At 40.0% G+C, this 22,835-nt stretch overlaps 1 protein-coding gene across 1 annotated transcript; it reads right to left on the bottom strand.

Moving 5' to 3' along the window:
• Nucleotides 1–217: 217 nt before the first annotated feature.
• Nucleotides 218–22,291, bottom strand: lcp1 (lymphocyte cytosolic protein 1 (L-plastin)). The gene is made up of 16 exons (XM_080412799.1): nt 22,116–22,291; nt 15,428–15,521; nt 14,442–14,590; nt 12,623–12,746; nt 12,259–12,391; nt 11,774–11,855; nt 10,254–10,419; nt 9,041–9,183; nt 8,066–8,161; nt 6,781–6,976; nt 6,190–6,268; nt 5,025–5,139; nt 4,674–4,807; nt 2,655–2,775; nt 1,406–1,530; nt 218–1,028 (listed from the first exon to the last, which is right to left on the bottom strand). Exons 2-16 carry the CDS (start codon nt 15,492–15,494, stop codon nt 896–898), a joined length of 1,863 nt encoding a protein of 620 aa, XP_080268925.1. The 5' UTR covers nt 15,495–15,521; nt 22,116–22,291; the 3' UTR covers nt 218–895.
• Between the last annotated feature and the right edge of the window lie 544 nt (nt 22,292–22,835).

Raw genomic sequence — 22,835 nt, 5'->3', positions numbered from 1 at the left:
TTCCATGCTCAAATAAGGGATGCCACATGCCAGGTTGAAAAAGTGGTTAGAATTTGCACAAAGTACTGATAAGTAATTTCCTTTCACTGATATTTTTAATGGCCGTGGCTAGCGATTAAGGGGCTGGAGCTAGGCTAAATAATGTGTGGTGGTTGTCACACCATTTGAGAAACACTGCTCGAGGCCACCCTTTGACCATAGAAACTAATCAGCACAGTTTGATAGAAAACATCTTTATTTCATATATTTGCGTTATTTGGAATGCATAAATCAGTGGAAATAGAGGGCTAAATATTCTTAAGTGGCAGAGAGCATCCCTCTCCCTGTCACACTCCTACAAATCTTAGAAGTACCATCGGAAATGTTACATCAATTCTGTTATAAGAGTCATATCTGTGTCCTCTTCAATTTAAACCACAAACCTGGGGGGGGCGGTTAGCTTTTTCGGACAAAGTAATTGTCCACGCACATTTCATTTTCATGTGACGTCGTCTTTGGCAGTGTCTTGTTTATAGGTCACTGCCACCATTTCATTTTGTTTATCATAATCGTCGCTGTCAGCTGGAAACCTTGTACATCCAAAACGGTTACTTTTCAGTAAATAGAAAAAAATAACCTGTGTTCCAATGGATCCAATGTAGTTATTTAATCACAAGCTCTGGTTAATACTTTTCATTAGTTAAATATTTATAAGACCCACAGACAGACTTGACCACTTTCGCTTCAAACTTTTTTTGCTCAACACTCTTGTATGACAAAGTAGGACATCAATTTACAAAAAAACATAGTTTAAATATGGAGATTCAAGGTTTCTGCCCAACAGCAACGATATGTATTCTGGTGTCACGATATCCTGAAGATAACCGATTTGCATATGAGGATGTTTAATTTGGACTCAGGCTTTCTTCATGCCGCGTGCCACCAGGCAGGCGAACACCGTCATCACCATCTTTGGTTTCACCTCCACCAGGTCTTCTGGCAGAGCGTATACTCGCGCACCGATTTTCCTCGCCATGGAGATGGCGTACCTGGCAACAAAGTAACAACAAAGATAGAGGACCGTTAAGAGTTGCATTACTACATTTTGTGTACTTTTATTATCGCCAAATCTATCACGCAGTTTGGTCAAACTGGGCAGATATACAGTCTACAAAAAAAATTTATGGGAGAGAATATGCTGTATAGCGGTGGCAAACAAAGGAGAAAAATACTGTATAATTTTAAATTTATAATTTACTTACTTTTAAAATATATTTTAAAAGTAAGGCATGGCAACTTGTGTACAAAGTGTATTTGTATAGCCTATTTCAACAAGTCAATTCAAAGTGCTTTAAATAAAACATTAAGCATTAAGACAGCAACAAAGTAGTTGTAATTCCTAAGAATAAAAATAAACCAGACATACTTTGCGTTGTTGAGTTTCTCTTCCTCCGTGAGGTCCTCCGTCTTCAGCAGGTCGTAGCGAATAGAGCCAGGCTGGATGGCGTCAATCAGGTCCACAACAGGCCTGCTGGTGCTGATGGCGCCATCCTACACACATACAAAACTTATATCTTTGGTGTGCAACAACGCGCACAGCGTAGTATACAGTAAATCACCCCTAAGAACCGGGGCGGATCAGGTGCTGATGGACGCATACTGTACACAACATACTGTTGTTTATTGTACAAAGCAAGTATTGAGTATACACAGTAACAGTCCTGAGTGTTAATTCATCCAAAGTGATCCATAAATTAACACTCAGGATGTTACTGTGTACCTAATGAAATGCACAGCTATTCAACTGGTTGGTTGAATTAAGCACTGGTTAGTGCAGCCATTATCCTGAAGAGGGCAGCATCCTCTACAATTTACAATTTAGGCATTTAGCAGATGCTCTTACCCAGAGCAACTTACAAGCTCGGTTAACACATACATCAAATGCAGATAGACAGTGTAGTGCCTCAGTAAACTAGGATCACAGGTAACCCAAGAACCTTGCACCAGTCTAAATAAGCCTATCAAAAATATTAATCTGTACATTTAAATTATAGGATACCAGGTCCACAATGAACCTAGCATCTGTTTAAATAACATACTATCTAAATCGTAAATTGTAACATTGTGGTCAAGAAAAACTCTAGGTAAAATAGCATGCATCCACTGGATGCAACGTTAGTTAGTTAATGCATCTTTTTGGAATAAAACGTGGCATATGGCGCAGCATGCACACCTAAAAAAACATCACTGCTATGGTATATACACTGTATAATATGACCTCTACAAATTGTCTTTCTAAGCTTCCTACTCAGACAGCAGGGATACATGTATTGCCAGAGGAGCGAGTCTTAACCCCATGAACCCTAGCGTTCCTATTCCGGGGCCAACTATTGGCAGAAATAGCAGACGCATCACAACATGGCGCATTATGTGCTTGTAGATTGGCTATTTTCAGCGAAGAGATTTGGTGTAGAGGGAAAAAGGAGCGGACCAAGCCCTTGGGACCCTAGTCAACTAAGTATATAGGGTTAAAAGTGGTTAATCCCCCCCAAAAATACTGCAATGTCCTTTTCATGAGATTTTGTTTCATTTGTGTTCCATTAGCTTGAATTCAGTGACAGAATATAATAGGCCACATGTCATGAAAACAGGGAGTAGCAGTAGAAGCAGCTCACCTTGAAGCCACTGAAGGTGGGTTTGCCCGCCTGTGTGAGCATGCCATTGGCCCAGGACACGATGACTTCATCATTTACTTTCTGACCTTCCCCCAGGTTCTCCAGGATGTTCAGTGTGTACCTGAGGAGACGGACAGCATTCAGTAACAGAAGAGAGAGACTTGCGATAACCGGGTATGTGCTCACCCAAACTATGTGCACATAACAGTTGAGACTTGAGGCCGCAACTGGCACTACAGTTTGCATAACCTGTGGCATAAATTTGAATACTTATTGGCGAAAGTAAAAAGATGAAATCAATTTAATTTGATGGGACCCGACTTCATCTTTGATCCTGTATTGACTTCGTGAGCACCTCATCACTACCTGGACTGGAGTCCTCACCCGTTGAACTCTAAGAAGCACTCGGCTCGCCTTTGTTCTCTGAAATCAATTTCGGATCGATGTACTGAGCCACTGAAGAGAAAAACGCACGAGAATGGCCATGTTCCCACGTAACTGTAAAAGTCCCCATCCACCGATTGGTTATAATGTCACTAATCTCTCAAGAACAGATTCAGAGCTGCGCTCAAAAGTGAAAAACGCTGGGGGCGCAGTTTTTCATTTTTTTTTACCTGGGATCGCAGATTGTTATGTCACTGACTGTAGGACTGTGGGTTGTTGCCGACACAATTGTTGAGAATTTTTTAAGCTTCTGCACTTTATTGGCCACACACGTGTACATATTGGTGCACCAAGTCTATTTAGGCTATGGATAGCCCAGTTGTTGGGTCTGGTGCTTGCTATGCGTTTAAATTCAAGTCATTTATTACTTTGCAGTTTGCACCATTGAGCCAGCTCTCTCTCTCTCTGCTACAAAAAAGCATCACATACACACCTGGCCTCAGTTATACTACATTGTAGGATGGCGTCACTCAGCAAAAATAACAGATCTATAAGTTATCAACGTGTCACTGTCCTATGATGGAGTCTAAATTAAACTTGTGGCCGCCCTAAAATTAAGTCTGAGACCGTTTTCTGGGAAAGCTTTCAAAAAGGTCAGTCAATTTAAGTTGTTTGAACTAATATGTGCATCAGTGGGCCTAATAAATCAGGTTATAAGAATGTACTGTTTATTAGAAATCTGCATCTGCACCCAGAATCACAGTTATACTGTATAACAGGTGTAAGGTAAACCCTACTGGAAAAACTTGTATTGCAATATCGGTATAGACATCAGTCGATTTGACCATGCAAATAATCAGTAATAATCCGATATGGACCAAAATGTCACTATTCTGCCTCCCTAATGCACTTGTCACTTGCCAGAAACATTTCTAAATGCAAAGCAGGGTCCAGATTCTACGGAATTATTTATAATAATACCTTAGTTTGTGTTTTGATTTGTCTGTTGATTACTTATTTATTTGTTGCACTGTGCTGCTGTAACGCCGCAATTTCAACGCATCGCAAAGGCGACGAGTTGTGAGCTTGCAGATCGGCTTTTAAAAAAAATCAGTGGTGTAAAGTAACTAAGTACATTTACTCAAGTACTGTACTTAAGTACAATTTTGAGGTATTTTTACTTTACTGGAGTATTTCCAATTTTCAGTACTTTTTCTCCACTACAATTATTTGAAAACTTTAGTTACTAGTTACTTTGCAGATATAAATGATTACATTATAAAACATACATTAACCACTTCAGCCCTATTTTATACCTAGGCTATTTGAAAATAGCCGATCTACAAGCTCACAACGCGTCGCGATGCGACGCGTTGTGAGCTAGTAGATCTGCTATTTTCAAATATTTAGTACTTTTACTTTTGATACTTTAAGTACATTTTGATGCCAATACTTTTGTACTTTTACTCAAGTAAATTTTGAATTCTGGACTTTTACTTGTAACAGAGTATTTTAATATTGCAGTATTGGTACTTTTACTTAAGTAAAGAATTTGATTACTTTTTCCACCACTGAAAAAAATGTACCATCCTGGATTTTGCTGAGATTAGGAAGTGGTAGCAGCGATTTCTTTACCTCCTCATGAGCTGCCAGAGGAGTGCCAGGGTGAGCTTGCGGTTCCCTTCGTTGAGGTCCTGTCCCGCGATGCCCACCAGAGAGAATTTCGCCTCGTTCTTCCCCAGCGCCACTGCGTAGTTGCAGTTCTCCAACTACAAGACATGGACGTGTCAAGGGTTCATTCATGCCTGATTTACATTAAAGTATAGATTTATACTAAAGTATAAATCAGGCTTTTAGTCAGATTGGACAATAAGGCGTCATTGTGACTGTGTCTGTGACTATGGCATCCATAAGGCTCTCATACGTTCTCCTCCAAGGCCAAAACATGGAAATAATACAAACTTTCATGTCTAGATTCTCTTGTACCTTCTTCATGTTGCCTCCAAGTTTAGAATAGGGAGATTTGTTGACTTTGTCCCAGTTTACTGGAACATTGATCTTCTCATACAGCTGGAAGATGATTAATGCATCATCAAGGTCTCTGTAACACACATGCACGCACAGTCAAAATATCACTGGTAAAGATCAACATTAGGCTGATTTGACTATAAACAGGAGGCCTGTAGCCGCTCATGTTATGAGCAACTTCCTGTCAATAAACTCAGTGCATGAAGAAGGTAGTGCACGCACATCCGTGGCCCAGGTGCAAGACAAGCAAACGTATCACAAAAAGGAATAGAGTCTGCACACTGGTGATGCTGAAAATTATGCGTTTAGATCTATTCAGATCTTCATATATATGTCCTGATGAAGATCTGAATAGAGCTAAATGTTGACAACGCAATAAAAATACAGCGAAGCTTTTTCAGCATCACCAGTGTGCAGACTCAATAAACTCAGCGCAACCATGATTTTTTTTACAAGTGTTTGTTTTGAGGAGCGCTCGTTTTAAATCACTCAACGTACTGCGTACCACCCGTTTCAAAATTGCACACACGTCCTGCATAATAGAGGTGCAATATTGGTGAGTTTATCATTTAATACAGTCAGATGGGACTTTCATGTTTCATGAATGGGGCTGTCAATGGAGGGAATTGCAACTTAGAGGTTATAGATACCCTCTAACTTGCTTGCGGTTAGACCAGTACGGTTCTCAAAGTGAGGTTCCAGGGACACTCAGTCAGGTTCCTTGAGGGGGTTTAAAATGGACCCTTACAGGTCTGTAATTCTCAGAGTTATAGGGGTCCTTGAAATTAAAAAAGAAACCACTGCGCAACACAAGCCATGAATGCCTTGCAAAGGCATGACCAGAGCTCTGGTCAGCCTACTGTATATATAAGATGTTATAGATGCCTTTAGACACCAAGGGAGAGACAGAGAGACAGCTGAACGCTGAGTGCGAGCAACATAATATTGACGGCTGCCTTGAGCCTGAATCATGGAAAGGGGAAAGGTGAAGCACACATCACATTGACACCAATGTGACATGACATCACAGAAATCACATTCGGGGGGAAAAGAAGGACCATGTGAGCCCCAGGAAAGCTTCCGTAGTTAAGACATTTTTTAAAAATGAATGAGCTGTCCTTACACATAGAGGTGGTTGACACGAGGGTTGACGCCCAGTGAGTTCATCCAGTTTCTGAAGGTGCGTTCCTCCCTGGTCTCACCTGACGGGGAAAAGAGCACGGTGAAAAGACTGCTGTATCCCCATGGGAAATAAGTCAAGTTAATGAGATGCTGTGTTGTGGGTGGGATGTGGCTGATTCCAAACTAATTGGACTCTGAGCTGGGTAAAACTAAAAACTAGACTTAATCATATTGTGCGCTTACAAGACTAACTAAAATAAATTGAAATTAACAAGAAGTGAAAAATAAAAATAAAGACATGAAAAATACAGAACTATAATCTGAGCCTCAGACGCGCTTCACCCTAGCCTGATTATCAGACTGAAGCTGCGTGGAGCTTCAGTCTGACTCCAGTGTATGCAATTACAAGGGGGAGGGGATTAGAATTGCCCTAAACCAATCCTAAGGGATCCCCACCCCCACCTCCGACTCTCATTGGACGATACATTTTGTACCGAATAAATCCTAGGTTCACATTTACGACACCAGACCAAGAGGCCGTCCACTCAGAGAGTGGGCGGGGTCTATGGTCTGGAACCAGGCTAGCGCTCACCCTCAATGGAGCTCCAGTCGATGTCCTGGTTCTCTGGTTTCTTCAGCGCTGGGTACTTGTTGAACAGGTTGGCCACGAAGGCCAGGTTCAGCTTGGGGTTCCCGCGCACCACATCTGTCGCCGTGACGAACTGCCGTGCCCCCAGTCGCTCCGACTGGACCAGCATGCACTCTGCCCTCTGCAAGTCATCTGTCTCCTGCAATGTGATTGATTGATTTTATTCGCAACTTATAACCAGGATAGACACAAACTGTAATGAAACACTTATTTCCAAAGTGGTCCTGTATGTGGGGCTCTAACTATCGATATTCATATTCTTAGCGATTATTCTATTTATTACTTAATTGAGAAGCACGTTGTTTTGCGCTTTTGTTTTGTCTTTGATATAACAAATTGATGTGTAAAAATAACAATAATATATATTTATTTTTTTATAATTGACTAAAGCGATTAGTATGATTAACCACTTAACCCTTTAAGACCTGAGGCCATTCTTTAAAAAAACAGTTTTTGGAAAAAAATCTAAAAAAAGATTTTCACGATTTTTCAAAAAAATAGCAGATCTACAAGCTCATAGCGCGGCACTCGGTGCCGCGCTATGAGCTTGTATATCTGCTATTTTTGAATAGCCAAAGACATCTAAAGTGACACAGATGCGTTCCAGGTATTAATGGGTTAAGCCCTATTGTATACTTGGTCATACAAACAAAGCAAAAATAGCAGACCTACAAGGTAAAATCAAGTTATATATATTTATTTTTAAACATCGGCGTGGCTTCATATAGATCTGGACTTCATGTCGTCTACGTCATCTATGACATTTATGAGGTATGATACAAATTTGGGCAAGGTTTAAGCTTTATCAGAGCCCTTTGACTTCCATTATAGAATTAAAGTTAAATACTTAAAAAATTATATAATAATAATTATATATATATATATATATATATATATATATATATATATATATATATATATATATATATATATATATATATAATTATATAATAATAATTATATATATATATATATATATATATATATATATATATATATATATATATATATATATATATATATATATATACATACACACACACACACTGTAGAACATAGGGCTATGGATGGCCAAAGAGTATACATTAAATGCATGCAGTAAATATTATGTGGTGTGGTGAACAAAAGCAATTCTGAGCTATAGAGTCAAATTACGTTTTGACAACTCAAGAAACCTGGTCATTAGCCTAAAAAGGAAGTGAACTAAGTGATCTATATACGCACTTACCCTGAGTCCTGACATGTCGATGGCAATAGGTGGAATGCCCTCCTCATCTCCACTGGGAGCCACTTGGTTCAGTATGTTGTAGTAAGCCTTAGAGTCCTGCAATTTAAACACACATTATTGTCACATTATCTTATCTTCAGATTCAAGAGTGATTCATGAGCGTTACTGTATGTGTTGACATTATTTGCAGTGATTCTCAACCTTTTTTCATTTCAAGGACCCCCATATGCATTATGCCACGGACCCCCCCATGTTATCTCCGGGACCCCAATATACACTGTAAAATCCTCTATGATTTAACTCTGAGAGTGTACAAAAATGGAGGTCCATTTGGTTCCATTTGTACACTCTCAGAGTTACAGACCCGCAAGGATCCATTTAGACCCCTGGTGGTCCCTGGACTCAACGTTGAGAACCATATCACATACACATGGACGTACTATATTCACTATTCAGTATATACTTCCATATGTATATGAATACGTTTACAGGGGAGTACATGCACGTGTACTCATCATTAGGGGTGTGCCGATATATCGTCCCGCGATATATCGTCCCGCGATATATCGCGATACGTTTTCGTGACGATATGTATCGTTTTGAAAAAAAAAAATCGTTTCGATTTTTTTCTTTTTCTTTTTTACAACAATAATAATCAGGCATGCAAAAACAGCCCCGGGGTGAAAAGGGCGACAACATGTTTTTTTTTTTTCGGGTCAGGTGTCACACTATTGCCCTATTTGGATTCAAAAGGGCTATTGTAGCTGAAAAGCTACAAGTTCGCATGTCTTAATAATGCAAAAACAGAATTATTTGTTGGCATTTGCTTTTTTTCTCCGCCATATATTTTTCATAATAAAAAAGTGCGTATCGTATCGTATCGAAGTTGTGAGCCAAATATCGTATCGTATCGTTTGGTGAAATTAGTGTATCGGCACACCCCTACTCATCATGTGTGTCCTCCTCCTGTGTTACCTTGATATCAGAGCTGAAGTTGTTGAGCTTGGGACATCCGGCCTCTTCCAGGTGATAGTTGGCCCAGCGCAGCAGCAGCTCCTCTGGAGACAACTTCATCAGGTCCTCCAGACTCTCCCCGTCACGCAGCAGGGCGATCAGAGCTGTAAACAGCACATACAGTACACATTAGGGCTGGGTATCGCCTACAACCTCTCACGATCGCCACGATATATTGATTTTGAATAATGACCATGTCCTGCAGGATTTACTACACACAAGAGCTCTTGTTTATTAATTAGTCTGTATAACAGCAAAGGCTAAGCCTTAAGTATTGCACAAATTTAAACATTTAAATTTAAGGCCCACATACATATTTAAAGTAAAACAAAATATTATGTTTCTAATATTAAGTAATCCCAGAGCTCCCAGTAATAAATGCAATTAAAATATTATCTTTTATTCACTTATAAATAAGAAAGACCCTTGCCGGTCTGTAATTGTAAAGTTGTGTTTCCACCGAAAGATAAAATATTTGTTCGAGCGGCGCAATTACCTAGAAAGTCAATGCAAAGACGCGACTTTCCGCAACATTGCATCAAACGGCTCGAAAGAGGTGAACGGGGCGACGCAAACAACGCATTCCGCCGCCTCGGTATCTTCGCTCCAGCTGCAAAATCCCAACTGAGGCAACGTTCGCTTCCCCCAACACTGACTATCACGACCAAAGTGGAGTGATTCAAGCGACTACGTGCGTGGGAACGCACCTTGAGTGCGCAAATGGATGACATCATATTGATGACACACAGAAATTCACCTAAACAAATTCACAATTATGTGAAAAATATTAAAGGGATTTACTTCCTTGGCCTGCGCACACGCATAAACACACGCACGCACGCACGCACGGACGCACACACAAAACACACACACACACACACACACACACACACAATGCATAATGTGCCCCCTTTTCTTTGACCTGGCGATAACAAAGTTGGTGTTACATTTTGAGATAACTTCATGCAGTCAGCTGCACACAGACAATGATTGAAGCTGATTTTGAGATATGGTAATAGCATAGCATACAAGTACTTAGTAGCTTTATGTGGCACTGTCACACACAGATTATAAAGAATGACGGAGAAAGAATCTTGGACTCTTAAAGGATGCTACTGGCTTCTGAAGATCAACTGAATACACACGCGCCACACAAGCAAACACACACACACACCTTCGTTTTTACTGAGCTCGATGTCAGCAAACAGGCCAATCTTGATGACCTGCCACAGCAGACCGAGGACCAGGTGCTGCCTGCCTTCCTTTAGGTCCTCAGCTCCGATGTTCACCACATGACAGCCGATGGCTGACGCGGAGTTGATAGCCAGGTTCAAGTTCTCCTGTTAGGGGAAGACATCCAGTACAGGATCACATGCAGTGGATGACTTAGTATATTTAATAATCCCTCAAGCTAGGCTACATCTATCTCTTCCAAATGAATGCACAGACTGCTGCAGAGCGTCTGTAAATTTGCACCATAAAAGTGGAAAACAGGAAGGCCATTCAAACAATTACGAGACAGTATTCACAATATTTGCCTTTACTGCGATTGTAAGAATGATAGTGATCGGGCTGGACGTGATTGAATGAATCTATGACTTGAACACTGACTGGCATTCAGATTGCTGGGCTGGCCTAGATCTATCCATTACATAATAATTCAACACATAATGCCACAAGTAAATGGCAGTAAACTTTTCTAATTTATCTACTAGTACCACCAAACAATTTAATGGGCAACCAACCACTAGAATATTTTATTCTAGCTGGATGGGAAAACAGTGAAAATGGCATGTGAAGTTTAGACTGTACCAGTTATTATTAGCCTGCCCTGCCTGCAGCAACACAGCAGCTTATTGTAATTCTTTGTCAGTCTGACTGTGAGCAGTAGAACTCAAGAACAGATGCTGGGACTTTCATGAAACTACTTTGTCACGATCTGTAGGCTGCCCCGGAGACATGGTTAAGTTTTGAGTCAAAAAGTTCAAGGGCAAGGTCACAATTAAGTTCAAGATAAAATTAAAAAAAAAGCATCTCAGGAACAGACATGAGATGCTGGTGCGGGCAATGTTTTTATTTTAATGTTGCCTGTGGATAAAGTGCCACACAACCACAGTTAAGGCTACAGCATACTTGGTTTTAAGAACAACTTTTACAATTACATCATTGCAGAGAAAACAAACGTTGCCTTGCCGAAGTTTGTTTCGGCAGTTTTTGCACCTCCAAGATTGTCTTACTAGCCGAACATCACCGCAATGACACCAATGCAAATTGTTTGCAGAAATTCAGGGTGCAAAATCACAGTTCCAGCACTGTGTACCGTTGGCGGGGTCTAAAGCAGAGATCACAATCAATAAATTGCATAAACTGTGGATATTTGCGTCCACAGACTTGTTCGGTATCAGATAGCCAGGGGGGAAAAAATCTTCTTTTGAAGTATGCTTTACTTGGTTTTAAGGATAATTAAGTATGTATAAATGCACTGCAGTACTTTGTTTTATTACTGTTTTATTACTGCTTGTTTTTATGTACAGCCCTTTGGGACATGTTTTGTGATATTGGGCTATAATAAAATTTGGACTTTGACTTGAAGTCGACTATTTTCAGCAAGCGACACTGCTGTATGACGCCATATAAATCAGGCTTAAAACAGTGTCGTCTTGTCGCCAGTCGTTGGTCTGAACTAGGCTTTACCTGTGTGGTGAAGGGTGTGAGTTTCTTCTTATTGATGGTCCTCTCATCTATGGTATCAGGGACTGACAGGTTGATCATCTTACTAAACACAAGCAAGAGAAACATGTTCAATAATGTCTCATTTCGATATACTATGTAGGGCAGAACCTTCCATGACCTGAAACTTTGCAGAACCCTGTGAAGTTCTGTAATGGTTTTTCGTTTACTCTTCCATTAATAACCAGAAATACCCCTGAAAGCGGAGGTACGTCATAAAAAATAAGAAATAAACTCAGGGTTAATACCACCTCCTGAGCAGGGCCCAAATTTTGTTCTGAAAACCTTATCTGAAAACTGAGCTGTAGTGTATGGAAACAAATCCAGAACCTGTGAGATAAGTTTCACAGCACCGCATAGTTCACATAGTCTTTGTAGTCGAAAAAAATAGCCAAGTTATGTCTGGTTCTCATTCATTCTTCTAAAAACTTTAAGCTTTCATAGTTTACCATAGAATGATTCCATCACCCATTGCAGTGAACAGGTCGTCGTTGTTAGGGTCCATGGGCAGAAGGTGCTTACAGTCCGGATCATTCTCTAGGGCTTTATTCACCCAGTTCACAAAGGCCACCTTCTCCTCCTCTGTAGATGGGAAAACTTAAGTATTGGTATACAACTGAAGCATTATCTGGTGAATAACAAGTCAGTGAAAAAGTGGAATATACCACAAAACAGGAAGCTAAAGTAAGCCAATCGTTATGCATCTCATTGGCGATGTTTGAAGAACAACCACTTCCTCAGTGAATCGTTGATTGAAATTGATTGTCCTGGTGACACTGCTGAACCCGTTTACATGTCAAATAGTTATCTGACCTGAATAAGAATGCTGTGTGCCAGACTGCTCAGACGTTCCTGCAATAGCACAGATTCCTTCCTTCTTATTGATGGCTTTCCTGAAGGTTTTAGACAGCTCTGAGCTCTTCAGTCCATGAACAACCTGAAGGAAGGACACCAAGAAAACACATGCAAACAAACATGGTCAAAATGACCTCACAAAAACTTTAGCTCGCCCACTTCCAAAAAGGTGTCAGTGGCGGACTTGAAGTTACAAAAGTGAGACTGTCACCTAAATGTGGACTAAATGTGTTTTATTGTCCTCCAAAAATATGGGTGGGGAAAATGAGTGAAATAATTATTTGGATCCCACATGGGAACGGTGTGGTTGCAATGAGTTAATACCTGACCGCATCACTGGCGTGCCAATAATCACGATAATGCACACCGTCTTGTGTAATATTGCTTAATTAAACTGTATCCAGACATGATCTTCCCTTAGTGTCTCATTCCTGGAAATCGTGTAGTCCAATCGTTCAGTTGATAAAACGACAGGCTTCCCATACAGTATGTGCCAACATTATTGAGCTCTATTCTAATATGATGATCACGCTCAGATTTCTAACTATTAAACTGTGAGTAGTAGCATTCAAGAATTACATATTTCCCCATGTTTATTTTCAGTGTATAGAAATGGCGTGTGCCAGCAGTCTCCTGTCTGAAGAGCAGTTCATGTGTTCCATCTGTCTGGGGGTGTTCACTGATCCACTCACCACTCCATGTGGACACAACTACTGCAACATCTGTATCACACATTACTGGGACACCAGTGATGCGTGTCAGTGTCCACTGTGCACTCATTGCAAGATTAACTCTGGACACACAGACAGACACATACAGACCCTCTCATAGACAGCTAGCCAACTGCAGAGCCATGGCTTAAAAATGTAGTGCCCTTGAAAAAGCTGCTTAAAGCAATGTTGAACTTTAATCTTGGGTTGTATAGTTACCTTTACATGGACTTATCATCATCCTATAATTCTACAAAGCTCGCTCTGTGGCTCTGTGCGTCTGTCGGTGCCCAAAATCTCTTCTGCCCGGTTCTCCTCAGTGGCTGGAGCAATTGATCTGCATTTGCACACAGCCATTGACCAATACCATGTGCACGGAACACCAAAGCCCGTTTTTCACACGATGGTGTGTCAGAAAAGCTTGCATGCTTATCAAAGAGTCTAGCCATCCCAACCACACGCTGCCACTTGGCAAGTGGCTTCGCAGCCACAAGGCCTCTGGCAGTAGGCTGTGAAATAGGTACTTCCCCAAGGCAATCGTGGACGTTTTTGAATTAGCAAATACGAATTTTACTCTTTTTTACTCTTGTGAAATTGTGATGTAACAATCAAAATATTCAATCTTGAATACTGTTAAGTCCCTTTCATACTTGGAAATATTATCCATAATCCCCACTTATTCACATTGTGGACATGTGTAGGGCTGCAACTATTGATAATTGTATTAGTTATTAATCTACCGATTACTTTCTCGATGTGTTTTTTTCGACAATTTGTTTTATTAAGTCAATGAATTGGCACGAAAAACATTTAATTTACTTTTTATAATCAACTAAATCACTTAGTCTGACTAACCACTTATTAGCCCTATTTAATACTTAATCATACCACAGTGTTGCACAAAAATAGGAAAAATAGTAGATCTACAATCTCGCTCTGCAATTTTTCCTCAAAAATAAAGAAAGCTAAATTGTCCCCCAAAGTTGATTCTTTTTATTCAAATCGATTAAATCGTTTAGATCAATCAACTGTTGCACCCCAATACATGTGTAACAAAGGTAACATACTTCAGTGAACTGGTCGAAGGTGAGCTGGTCTCCGGTCTTGGTGAGCTCCTGAATGATCTCTCTGACACGGAACCCGGCCAGCTGCAGGTTGGCGGCTTTGAAGAGCTCGTTGAGCTCATCTTTGCTGATGAAGCCATTGTTGTCCACATCTGGGACGAGAGGAAAAGGTTAAAGTAAGACAACTTCAGAAGAATGAGAGCACAACTCAAGTCTCACCACCTAGTCACTTACTGGGTGCATGGATCAAAAACAAGCACAAAAATCACCAGCACTCACAACAGCATTATAACAGCACTTCAGCAGACTTCCTCAGCCACTGCCGAAACACGTCCACATTGTATGTTGCCCGTTCTCATCTTAACTCATTGAGTGCCATTAACGTGTTTCACGTGTTTTAGCGCTATGGTGCAACGTGCCATTAACGTGTTCACGTGTTTTTGAAAAAAATAGAAAAAAAAAAAAAAAAAAAAAAAAAAAATCTTCCTGAACCCAAGATATCATTATCTGAAGATTTGCAGCTCCATCCAATCCTTGTTTAACTTATAACTGAAAAAGGCTGTATCTCGCTTCCTAAGCACGTTTTCTTTTACTTTGAAAAAATAAAAAAATAAAAATTGTAATAGAAATAGAAATAGATATTAATAATTATGGCACTCAATGAGTTAATAAAGAGTACCTAAACTTTAAAGGTGTATTGCAGTATGTATTTAAAGGAGTGTTGCAGATTCTTTTTTCTTTGATTCTTTGATGAAAAGGTCAAAGTTCATAGATGAGTGTACTGTGACGACGGTGACGAACATACCAGTACCTACGTTTTTGCTATTCATCAAATGACAAAGTATACAGGGCTTAAGTATGGATGTTCTTGGGCAATTTCTCTATGCAGAACTGGTACAGTTAAAGTTGCAGTGTGGAAGACATGAATGAATCAATTCTTCAAAGTGAATCAGGTCTCTTGTGCATTGTTCCTGGTCAACTTCTCTTACCAATCTTAGAAAAAGCTTCTTTCAGTTCCTCCAGCTCCTCTGGAGATATCGGTGTGGTGGCAGCCATCTTGAAAGTTTGATTAAGCAGCAGGATCTGAAACCACCACAACAGAGGAACACGTTTGTTTAGTTTAACCCCTTGAACCATAGTGTCCTATTCTGGGGGTGACAATTCAGCCCAAATAGATCTACAAGCTCACAAGACGAGTTGTGAGCATGTAGATATCTTTCAGTGAAGAGATCTGCTGTGGAGGGAAAAAAGCAGGAGCAGGTCTGGTATAGACCCCTGGGAGACTCAACTATTCATACAGGGTCTAAGCAGTTAATTACACAATGAGGAAAGTAAAAAACAATGATGAAATTATAAAATGATAAATTAATTAATGTTTAAATTAAAGTTTTGCGGCCCCCCCTGTAGGACCCCCTATGGGTCCCGGCACGCCTGTTGAAGACCCCTGCCCTAGAGGTGATGGACAGGCATTTTACCCCTGTGCATGTGGAATACTTGATGAAGCAATTTTCGGATTGTTTATTCGTCACGCTCCTGGTGTGTGAGGACCTTTGAGTGTCATAGAATATGAATAACTCAAATTCTCATTTCTGTCCTTCTAATCTAACACTTCCTGTTTAACTTCCTGCCCGGGGAAAGAGAAGTGGGGCTTCCTTGCTGATTATCATCATTTACCTTTCTTTTGGCCTGTAAAAACCCAGCCTTCAACCAATATTTCTAGAATACAAATGTTTCCTTTAACTGTTATTAGTTAGTTAGTTTGAGATAGACTACAGATCAGTTAGAGCGTGAAGCAGGGGATTGCTGAATGAAACGGCATCGGTTCTTTGATTAAATAAAAAAATATATAATAATAGTGTGACATACTGTGTAAACTGCACTGCAGCAATCAGACTTGTGCACGTGTACGCTATGAGTCACACACAGCCAAACACTTCAAACAGTCTTACTAAAGTCATATTATGTTACAATCATTTAAGAACAGGATGCAAGAAGCGTGCGGCAAAGGTTTCACACATCAGATGAGGAACGCACTGTATGAAGCAATTCAGAGAAGAGCAGGAAGTGATGGTCACATGACGTACACTACAGGAACTGGTGGTCACATGATGGACGAGACATTTTTTGTTTCAGTATGTAATGATCATTGTATGTGTGATTCACTGTGCTGCGCTCTTTAACATCCCTATGATTCTACTTTGGCAAGCAGTATAGTTCTTCTTTTCCAGCGCCCAGATGCATGCTAACTCATGCATACACAGTAAAAATCCTCAGTGTTAGTTTAACGGGTCCATTTGGTTACATTCTACACTCTCTGGGCTTAAAGGGTTATTTCACTTTCAAAAAAACTTTTGGTCATTTTATCGTCTACTCAGGCCTTTGTGAACCCCCCAGACAGTTTTTAAGTTGCTCGATTCAGTATTTAGATATTTGATATTAATTTTATCAGACCCCTTCCTATACAAACCCATTGTAACTTCAAACTCCATTTTAACCATGTTAAATTCATCGAAAACACCCGTCCTTGGTTCTGGTGACTCACCCTGCCCTCCGAATGCGTGAGGGGGCCGTGTTTTTCCGATTAATTTTTTCATTTATTTTATTTAATTTTTTTATTGTGTTTTATTTTTTTCATTTTCCCAAAAAAATATAAAAAATAAATGAAAAAAGTAATTGAAAAAACACGGCCCCCTCACGTATTAGGGGGGCGGTATGAGTCACCAGAACCAAGGACGGGTGTTTTTGATGAATCTAACATGGTTAAAATAGAGTTTGAAGTTACAATGGGTTTGTATAGGAAGGGGGAGTGTCTGATAAAATGAATATCAAATATCTAAATACTGAATCAAGCAACTTAAAAACTGTCTGGGGGGCTCACAAAAGCCTGAGTAGACGATAAAATGACAAAAAGTTTTTTTGAAAGTGAAATATCCCTTTAACACTGATTTGACAGTGCACTGTCTCAAAACACATCCACGAGCACCCCCGTCCCCGCTGGCAGGCACCACCCGAGCCCATAGGAGTATGTGTGCAGTGACAAATATCACCCCCGCCCCACGGCTTCCGTCCCCCGAACACAGCCACTTGTGTATGGCCAAACCGGATGCACCGCGGTGGATTCGAACCTGTGTACTCCACGGTGGTGGTGGGCAGGTACTTTTATCCCTGCGACCTCTCGAGCGCCCCTTAGGCTGGGTGGAGCGCCTCAACCAACCACATGTGAGAACGGCACACTTTAAACTAGGCCCCATGTATCCTCAAGGTGTGAAGAACAGAAATGATGAGCAATGCAGCTTTCCACCGTGAGTCACACGCATTACACGTCACGTCAACAACCCTGAAAGAAAGACTGGTGGCAAGCAAAAACTACTTCCACAGCACCATATAGAAATACACATTTAACCTAGGGCTGGGCAATATGGACAAAACCAAAAATATGAAAATATTTTTGACCAAATACCTTGATATCAATATTGTAACAATATTGTATTATGACAAATGAAAAATAAACAAAAGAGCTGATCTACAAGCCACTGAAGCCAGCAACGCATTGTGATGCGATGAGCTATGAGTTTGTCAATTTCTATTTTCTGTGAAAAAAGATAGTGTAGAAGGAAAAAGGGAGGGGCCTAGCATAGACCCCTGGAGGACTCCAATCAATGAAGTATATAGGATTTAAGTGGTTAATGAACAACTTTTCGGTCCTTAGGCCTTCATCAGGACAAAAATCTGAAGCACAATGACCATGAAATATTCACAGTCTACACCTCTGTGGGTGTAGGTGTGTCAAATTGGTTTGGTGATGTGTGTGCCCATTGATTGGCTGATAGCCTGGCATCTACACCCGTGGGAGGTGTATCCTATGTTTGGTGGTCATTGTGCTTCCAATTTTTGTCCTGAAGAAGGTCTATGGGCCGAAACGTTGTTCATTAATAAAGTATCTAAATATTAAAGTATACAACATTTCAAAAAGTTGCCCACGACATTCCCCGGATCATAACACACTGCTATGGAAAGTTTCAGCCCATTCTGACCTACGGTATGGTATGGACGTGCATAAACCACACACAGATAGTGGGCTCACTCTAGGAGAGCACCCATTCAAGTTTTATTTTTCCATTATTCATTAGTGGACTTACTGGATCCTCTTGAGAGAGTCCAGTTATGTTATTGTCACTATTCTTTCTTTATTATTTATTTATTTATTCTCCTCAAAACTAACTCTGCTACTACTTTCACCTAGAGGTTTTATTCAGACTTCAAAATGTCAAGTCTCCTTTTTGAAATTTAAAACTTTTTGACTTGTTTTTTTATTTAGGCTATAAAGTCTGAAATAACTGGTTTGCAAAGTCAGTGTGACAAAGCATAAAATGTATTCTTACTTCCATTATGTTCAGTTCTTTTTCCCTTTTTGTTTTTGAATCTGTAAGATCCTTGTTTAGAAGTTGCTACAGTATATAAGTATTTGTTTCTTTTTCCCTTTTTGTTTTTGAATCTGTAAGATCCTTGTTTAGAAGTTGCTACAGTATATAAGTATTTGTTTCAAAGTAGATTCTGTAAAAAATATTATATCATCATTACATTCATTTTTTATCAAAAGGTCACTAATCTGTGGATAATATTCTGATAAATAATAAGTTGTAAAATGTGATACTGACTGTTGTTTATCATTATACAGGCTCACAACAAGACATTTGAGTGTCAATGTGCAATGGATCTGTGAATAATATTCTGATAATTAATAAGTTGGTAAATAACTAGCCTTGGGATCCAACGGTACTAGAGCTATGTGGCCCATGGGAGCGTACCTACGTATGTTCCCTCAGCCCTATGTTCCCTCAAAACTAACACAAACACCAAGCCTAATCCTAAACTGAGGGAACATGGGGCTGAGGGAACAATCTTCAGTACACAGTGGTGGAAAAAGTAGTCAAATTCTTTACTTAAGTAAAAGTACCAATACTGCAATATAAAAATACTCTGTTACAAGTAAAAGTCCAGAATAAAAAATTTACTTGAGTAAAAGTACAAAAGTATTGGCATCAAAATATACTTAAAGTACCAAAAGTAAAAGTACTAAATATTTGAAAATAGCCGATCTACAAGCTCACAACGCGTCGCGATGCAACGCGTTGTGAGCTTGTAGATCTGCTATTTTCAAATAGCCTAGGTATAAAATAGGTTTAAAGTGGTTAATGAATGTTTCATTATATCATAATTTATATCTGAAAAGTAACTAGTAACTAAAGTTTTCAAGTAAATGTAGTGGAGTAAAAGTACAATATTTGCCTCTGAGATGTAGTGGAGTAGCAGTAAAAGTATTGGAAATTGGAAATACTCAAGTAAAGTACAAATACCTCAAAATTGTACTTAAGTACAGTACTTAAGTAAATGTACTTAGTTACTTTCCACCACTGCGATTACCCAGTGCATCAATGAATTGAAACTGACTTGTGTAATTCTTCAACTTCAACCTCAGCTTTACTGTCACATCACATGTGATCACCAATCTAAACCAGTGGTTCTCAGAGTGGGGTCCGGGGACCCCCAAGCTCACAATGCGCCGTGTATACAACGTGTTGTGAGCTTGTAGATATGGCTATTTACAAATCTGAAAAATATGGGAATATTTTTAACAACACAAATCTTGTATGGGTGTCCCTCTGTCCCTGGCACAACATATTTTTCAGATGGAGGTCCGTGGCCAAACATGTATTAGTTTGGGGGTCCTTGACATAAAGTGTCTAAAAGCCTTGAATGGTCTAAAAGCCTTGAATGGAACCAACTGTTCTCCAAACATGGAGCATATGTACAGTAATGCATGATGCTGTTTTACAGGTGTACTGTCTGTAAACTGTGTTAACTGTATTGTTTTTTAATTGTCTGTATTGTATTGTTTGCATTGTATTTAACATCTTCCTGCCCCAGAGACCGCAGATGCAAATTAGCTATATGGCTAACTCTGGCCCAATACTTGTTGTGCATGGCCCCTGTTCAAGAAACAAACAAATACAATAAAAAAATAAATCAATAAAAGTTGACAGCAGGTATAAAGGACTGAGTGAATTTATAACAGTAATTTCCACCATACAGTAGGTGCTTGTAGGCCATAAAACAGCACAGTCCCTTATCTTATCACCCAGTTGGCATCTGCCGTGGTTTGAGCTTGCATGGGAACATTTGCATAGGCAATGGCAAATCGCAGTTTAATCGCACAATATGCTTTGGTTTCTCATTTGTTACCTTAATGCGTCTTAATCCCTTCACATTATCTGTCAGTGTCATCAAAGTCAACGTAAAGCTCTCATAACAGTGTTGGGGGGGTTTTTAACACGCGTTTGGATTTGTGTTTTCTGTTAGCAGTTGAACAGAGGCTGCCCACAAACTTCCTCTTGAGCTCATTGCAGCATGGTCACACTTCTCCTCTCTCCAGGCCCCTGTTCTGCTTCAGCTCAGTGTTCATTTAAAGCTGTACTATGCAACTTTGTTTGTGTGTGAATGCAATGTTATTTTGTCCAATCTGTATGGAAGAGTATGTTTAATACAATATGACCTAATACAATTGGGGTGGTTGTATTTGGGTCTCCCTGCTTCTTCTATACTATCTGGTTTGTGTTTGGTTTGACACGATTGGTCGAAAAGTGGTACTGGCTGAAGGTCAACATTTAATTTAAGTCTGGAACCCCCTTTTCTTTATTTATTTTACAAAGTCTTAAAGGACGACTTCACCGATTTTCAACCTATCTTCATATAATTGGTCCTCACTAATACTCATGATAAAATGGTACAATTTTTTCCTACTTGGTCTGTGTCTCATAGGAGGGCTGTGGACAGACCAGAAACCCGTCTACCAGTGACATCATCGTTAGGCATGATTTTTTTTTCCAACAAGATTTCACATTTCTTATTTAGATTGTTATTAACACGAGAACAATGGCTTGTTTTATTGCATCGCAACTTTCCAGGAATAGAAAGCCTGCAGTTTCTATTAGCTTGGATTCCCCATTGATGATGTCACTGGTAGACCGGGCTCTGAACTGTCCACAGCCCTCCTCTGAGACACAGACCGAGTAGATTTTTTTTTACCATTTTATCATGAGTATTAGTGAGGACAAATGATATGAAGATATGTTGAAAATCGGTGAAGTCGTCCTTTAACAAGATAATATCCAGGGTGTCTTTCATTAGCGTTTTCCGTTCATTATGTAGAAGGATTTGAGAATATACGCAGTGTGGGCTGCAGGAACAGTAGATAAGGTCTGGGTTTATTACTATTTAACACACCACAGTCTGCTACACAGTAATAATCCTCAGTGTTAATTTAACTCTGGGAATGTACAAATGCAACCAAACGGACCATAACCATAACCCATTTGCTTTTTTTCTGAGTTAAATTAACACGCAGGATTTTACAGTGTACTGTTAAGGGGAAGTGCAATCACATTGATTTACACACACGCACACACACACACACACACACACACACACTCTCTCATCTGCTGAAGCCTATAAACTTATTCAAAGCTATAACCTCCTCCCTCCCCCCTCCTCTCTCTCTCTCTCTCTCTCTCTCTCTCTCTCACACACACACACAACACACACACAGAATATTTCTCACTTAGCGCTGCTCTTCGAGGCCTTTAGGGCCGAGACGGACAGTGTTACATCTTCAGTTACCTGAGAGGTGAGATGAGGAGACTGGTTGAGCTCTGGGTTGACTGGGTGTGCGTGGGGTCCTGTCTGTCTGTCTGTCCGTCCGTCTGTGTTCTTCAGCTCACGGTTGTCTGTGCTCGGCTGCAGCGCTGCTCCCCGTATGACAGGCACGGTGCAGCACGGCCACAACGCATCTATTCAAATCTACGAGGAAGGAAGTGACACGTTACACTTCAGAAAGAGGAATGAAAGACGTTTTGTCTTTATATGGTAACGTGCTGCCTGCACAGAGGCGGCTATCAAGGTGAATGGAGGCGTTTAGAGGTAGTTTTGTGTACTGTCTATTGTAGTGGCTGATGAGTTTACCAACCACTAGAATCTAAATCCGAATTATCTAAAGTTTGGATCATTTGGATGTCCATTTCTATTCTAAATTAGGAATTTAAAATATTCCACAAGAATGCCTTGGTCTCATCCCTTTTTTTGCATCAATTTTGTCAAACATTTGTACCAAAGAGCACCTTGTTGGGGATTTTTACTCCAGCCAAACAGATATGCTCTTTTTTTTTTAATTAGGAGTGTTGACATGGTGGGGGGAATTGGGAAACTACAAGATCTACAAGCTCATGTGTCGCAATTTGACACGCTGTGAGCTTGTAGATCAGGATTTTTTTTTTAAAAGATTTTGAATAGGGCTTATACAGTAAAGTGGTTAAATAAAGTCAAGTTCAGTTTACGTGTTAA

Source organism: Gymnoscopelus braueri (genome assembly GCF_963280865.1).
Source record: "Gymnoscopelus braueri genome assembly, chromosome: 18".
NCBI classification, from domain to species: Eukaryota; Metazoa; Chordata; class Actinopteri; order Myctophiformes; family Myctophidae; genus Gymnoscopelus; species Gymnoscopelus braueri.
The sequence above is the reverse complement of the archived record's forward strand: the minus strand, read 5'-3'. Positions and strand labels throughout refer to the sequence as shown.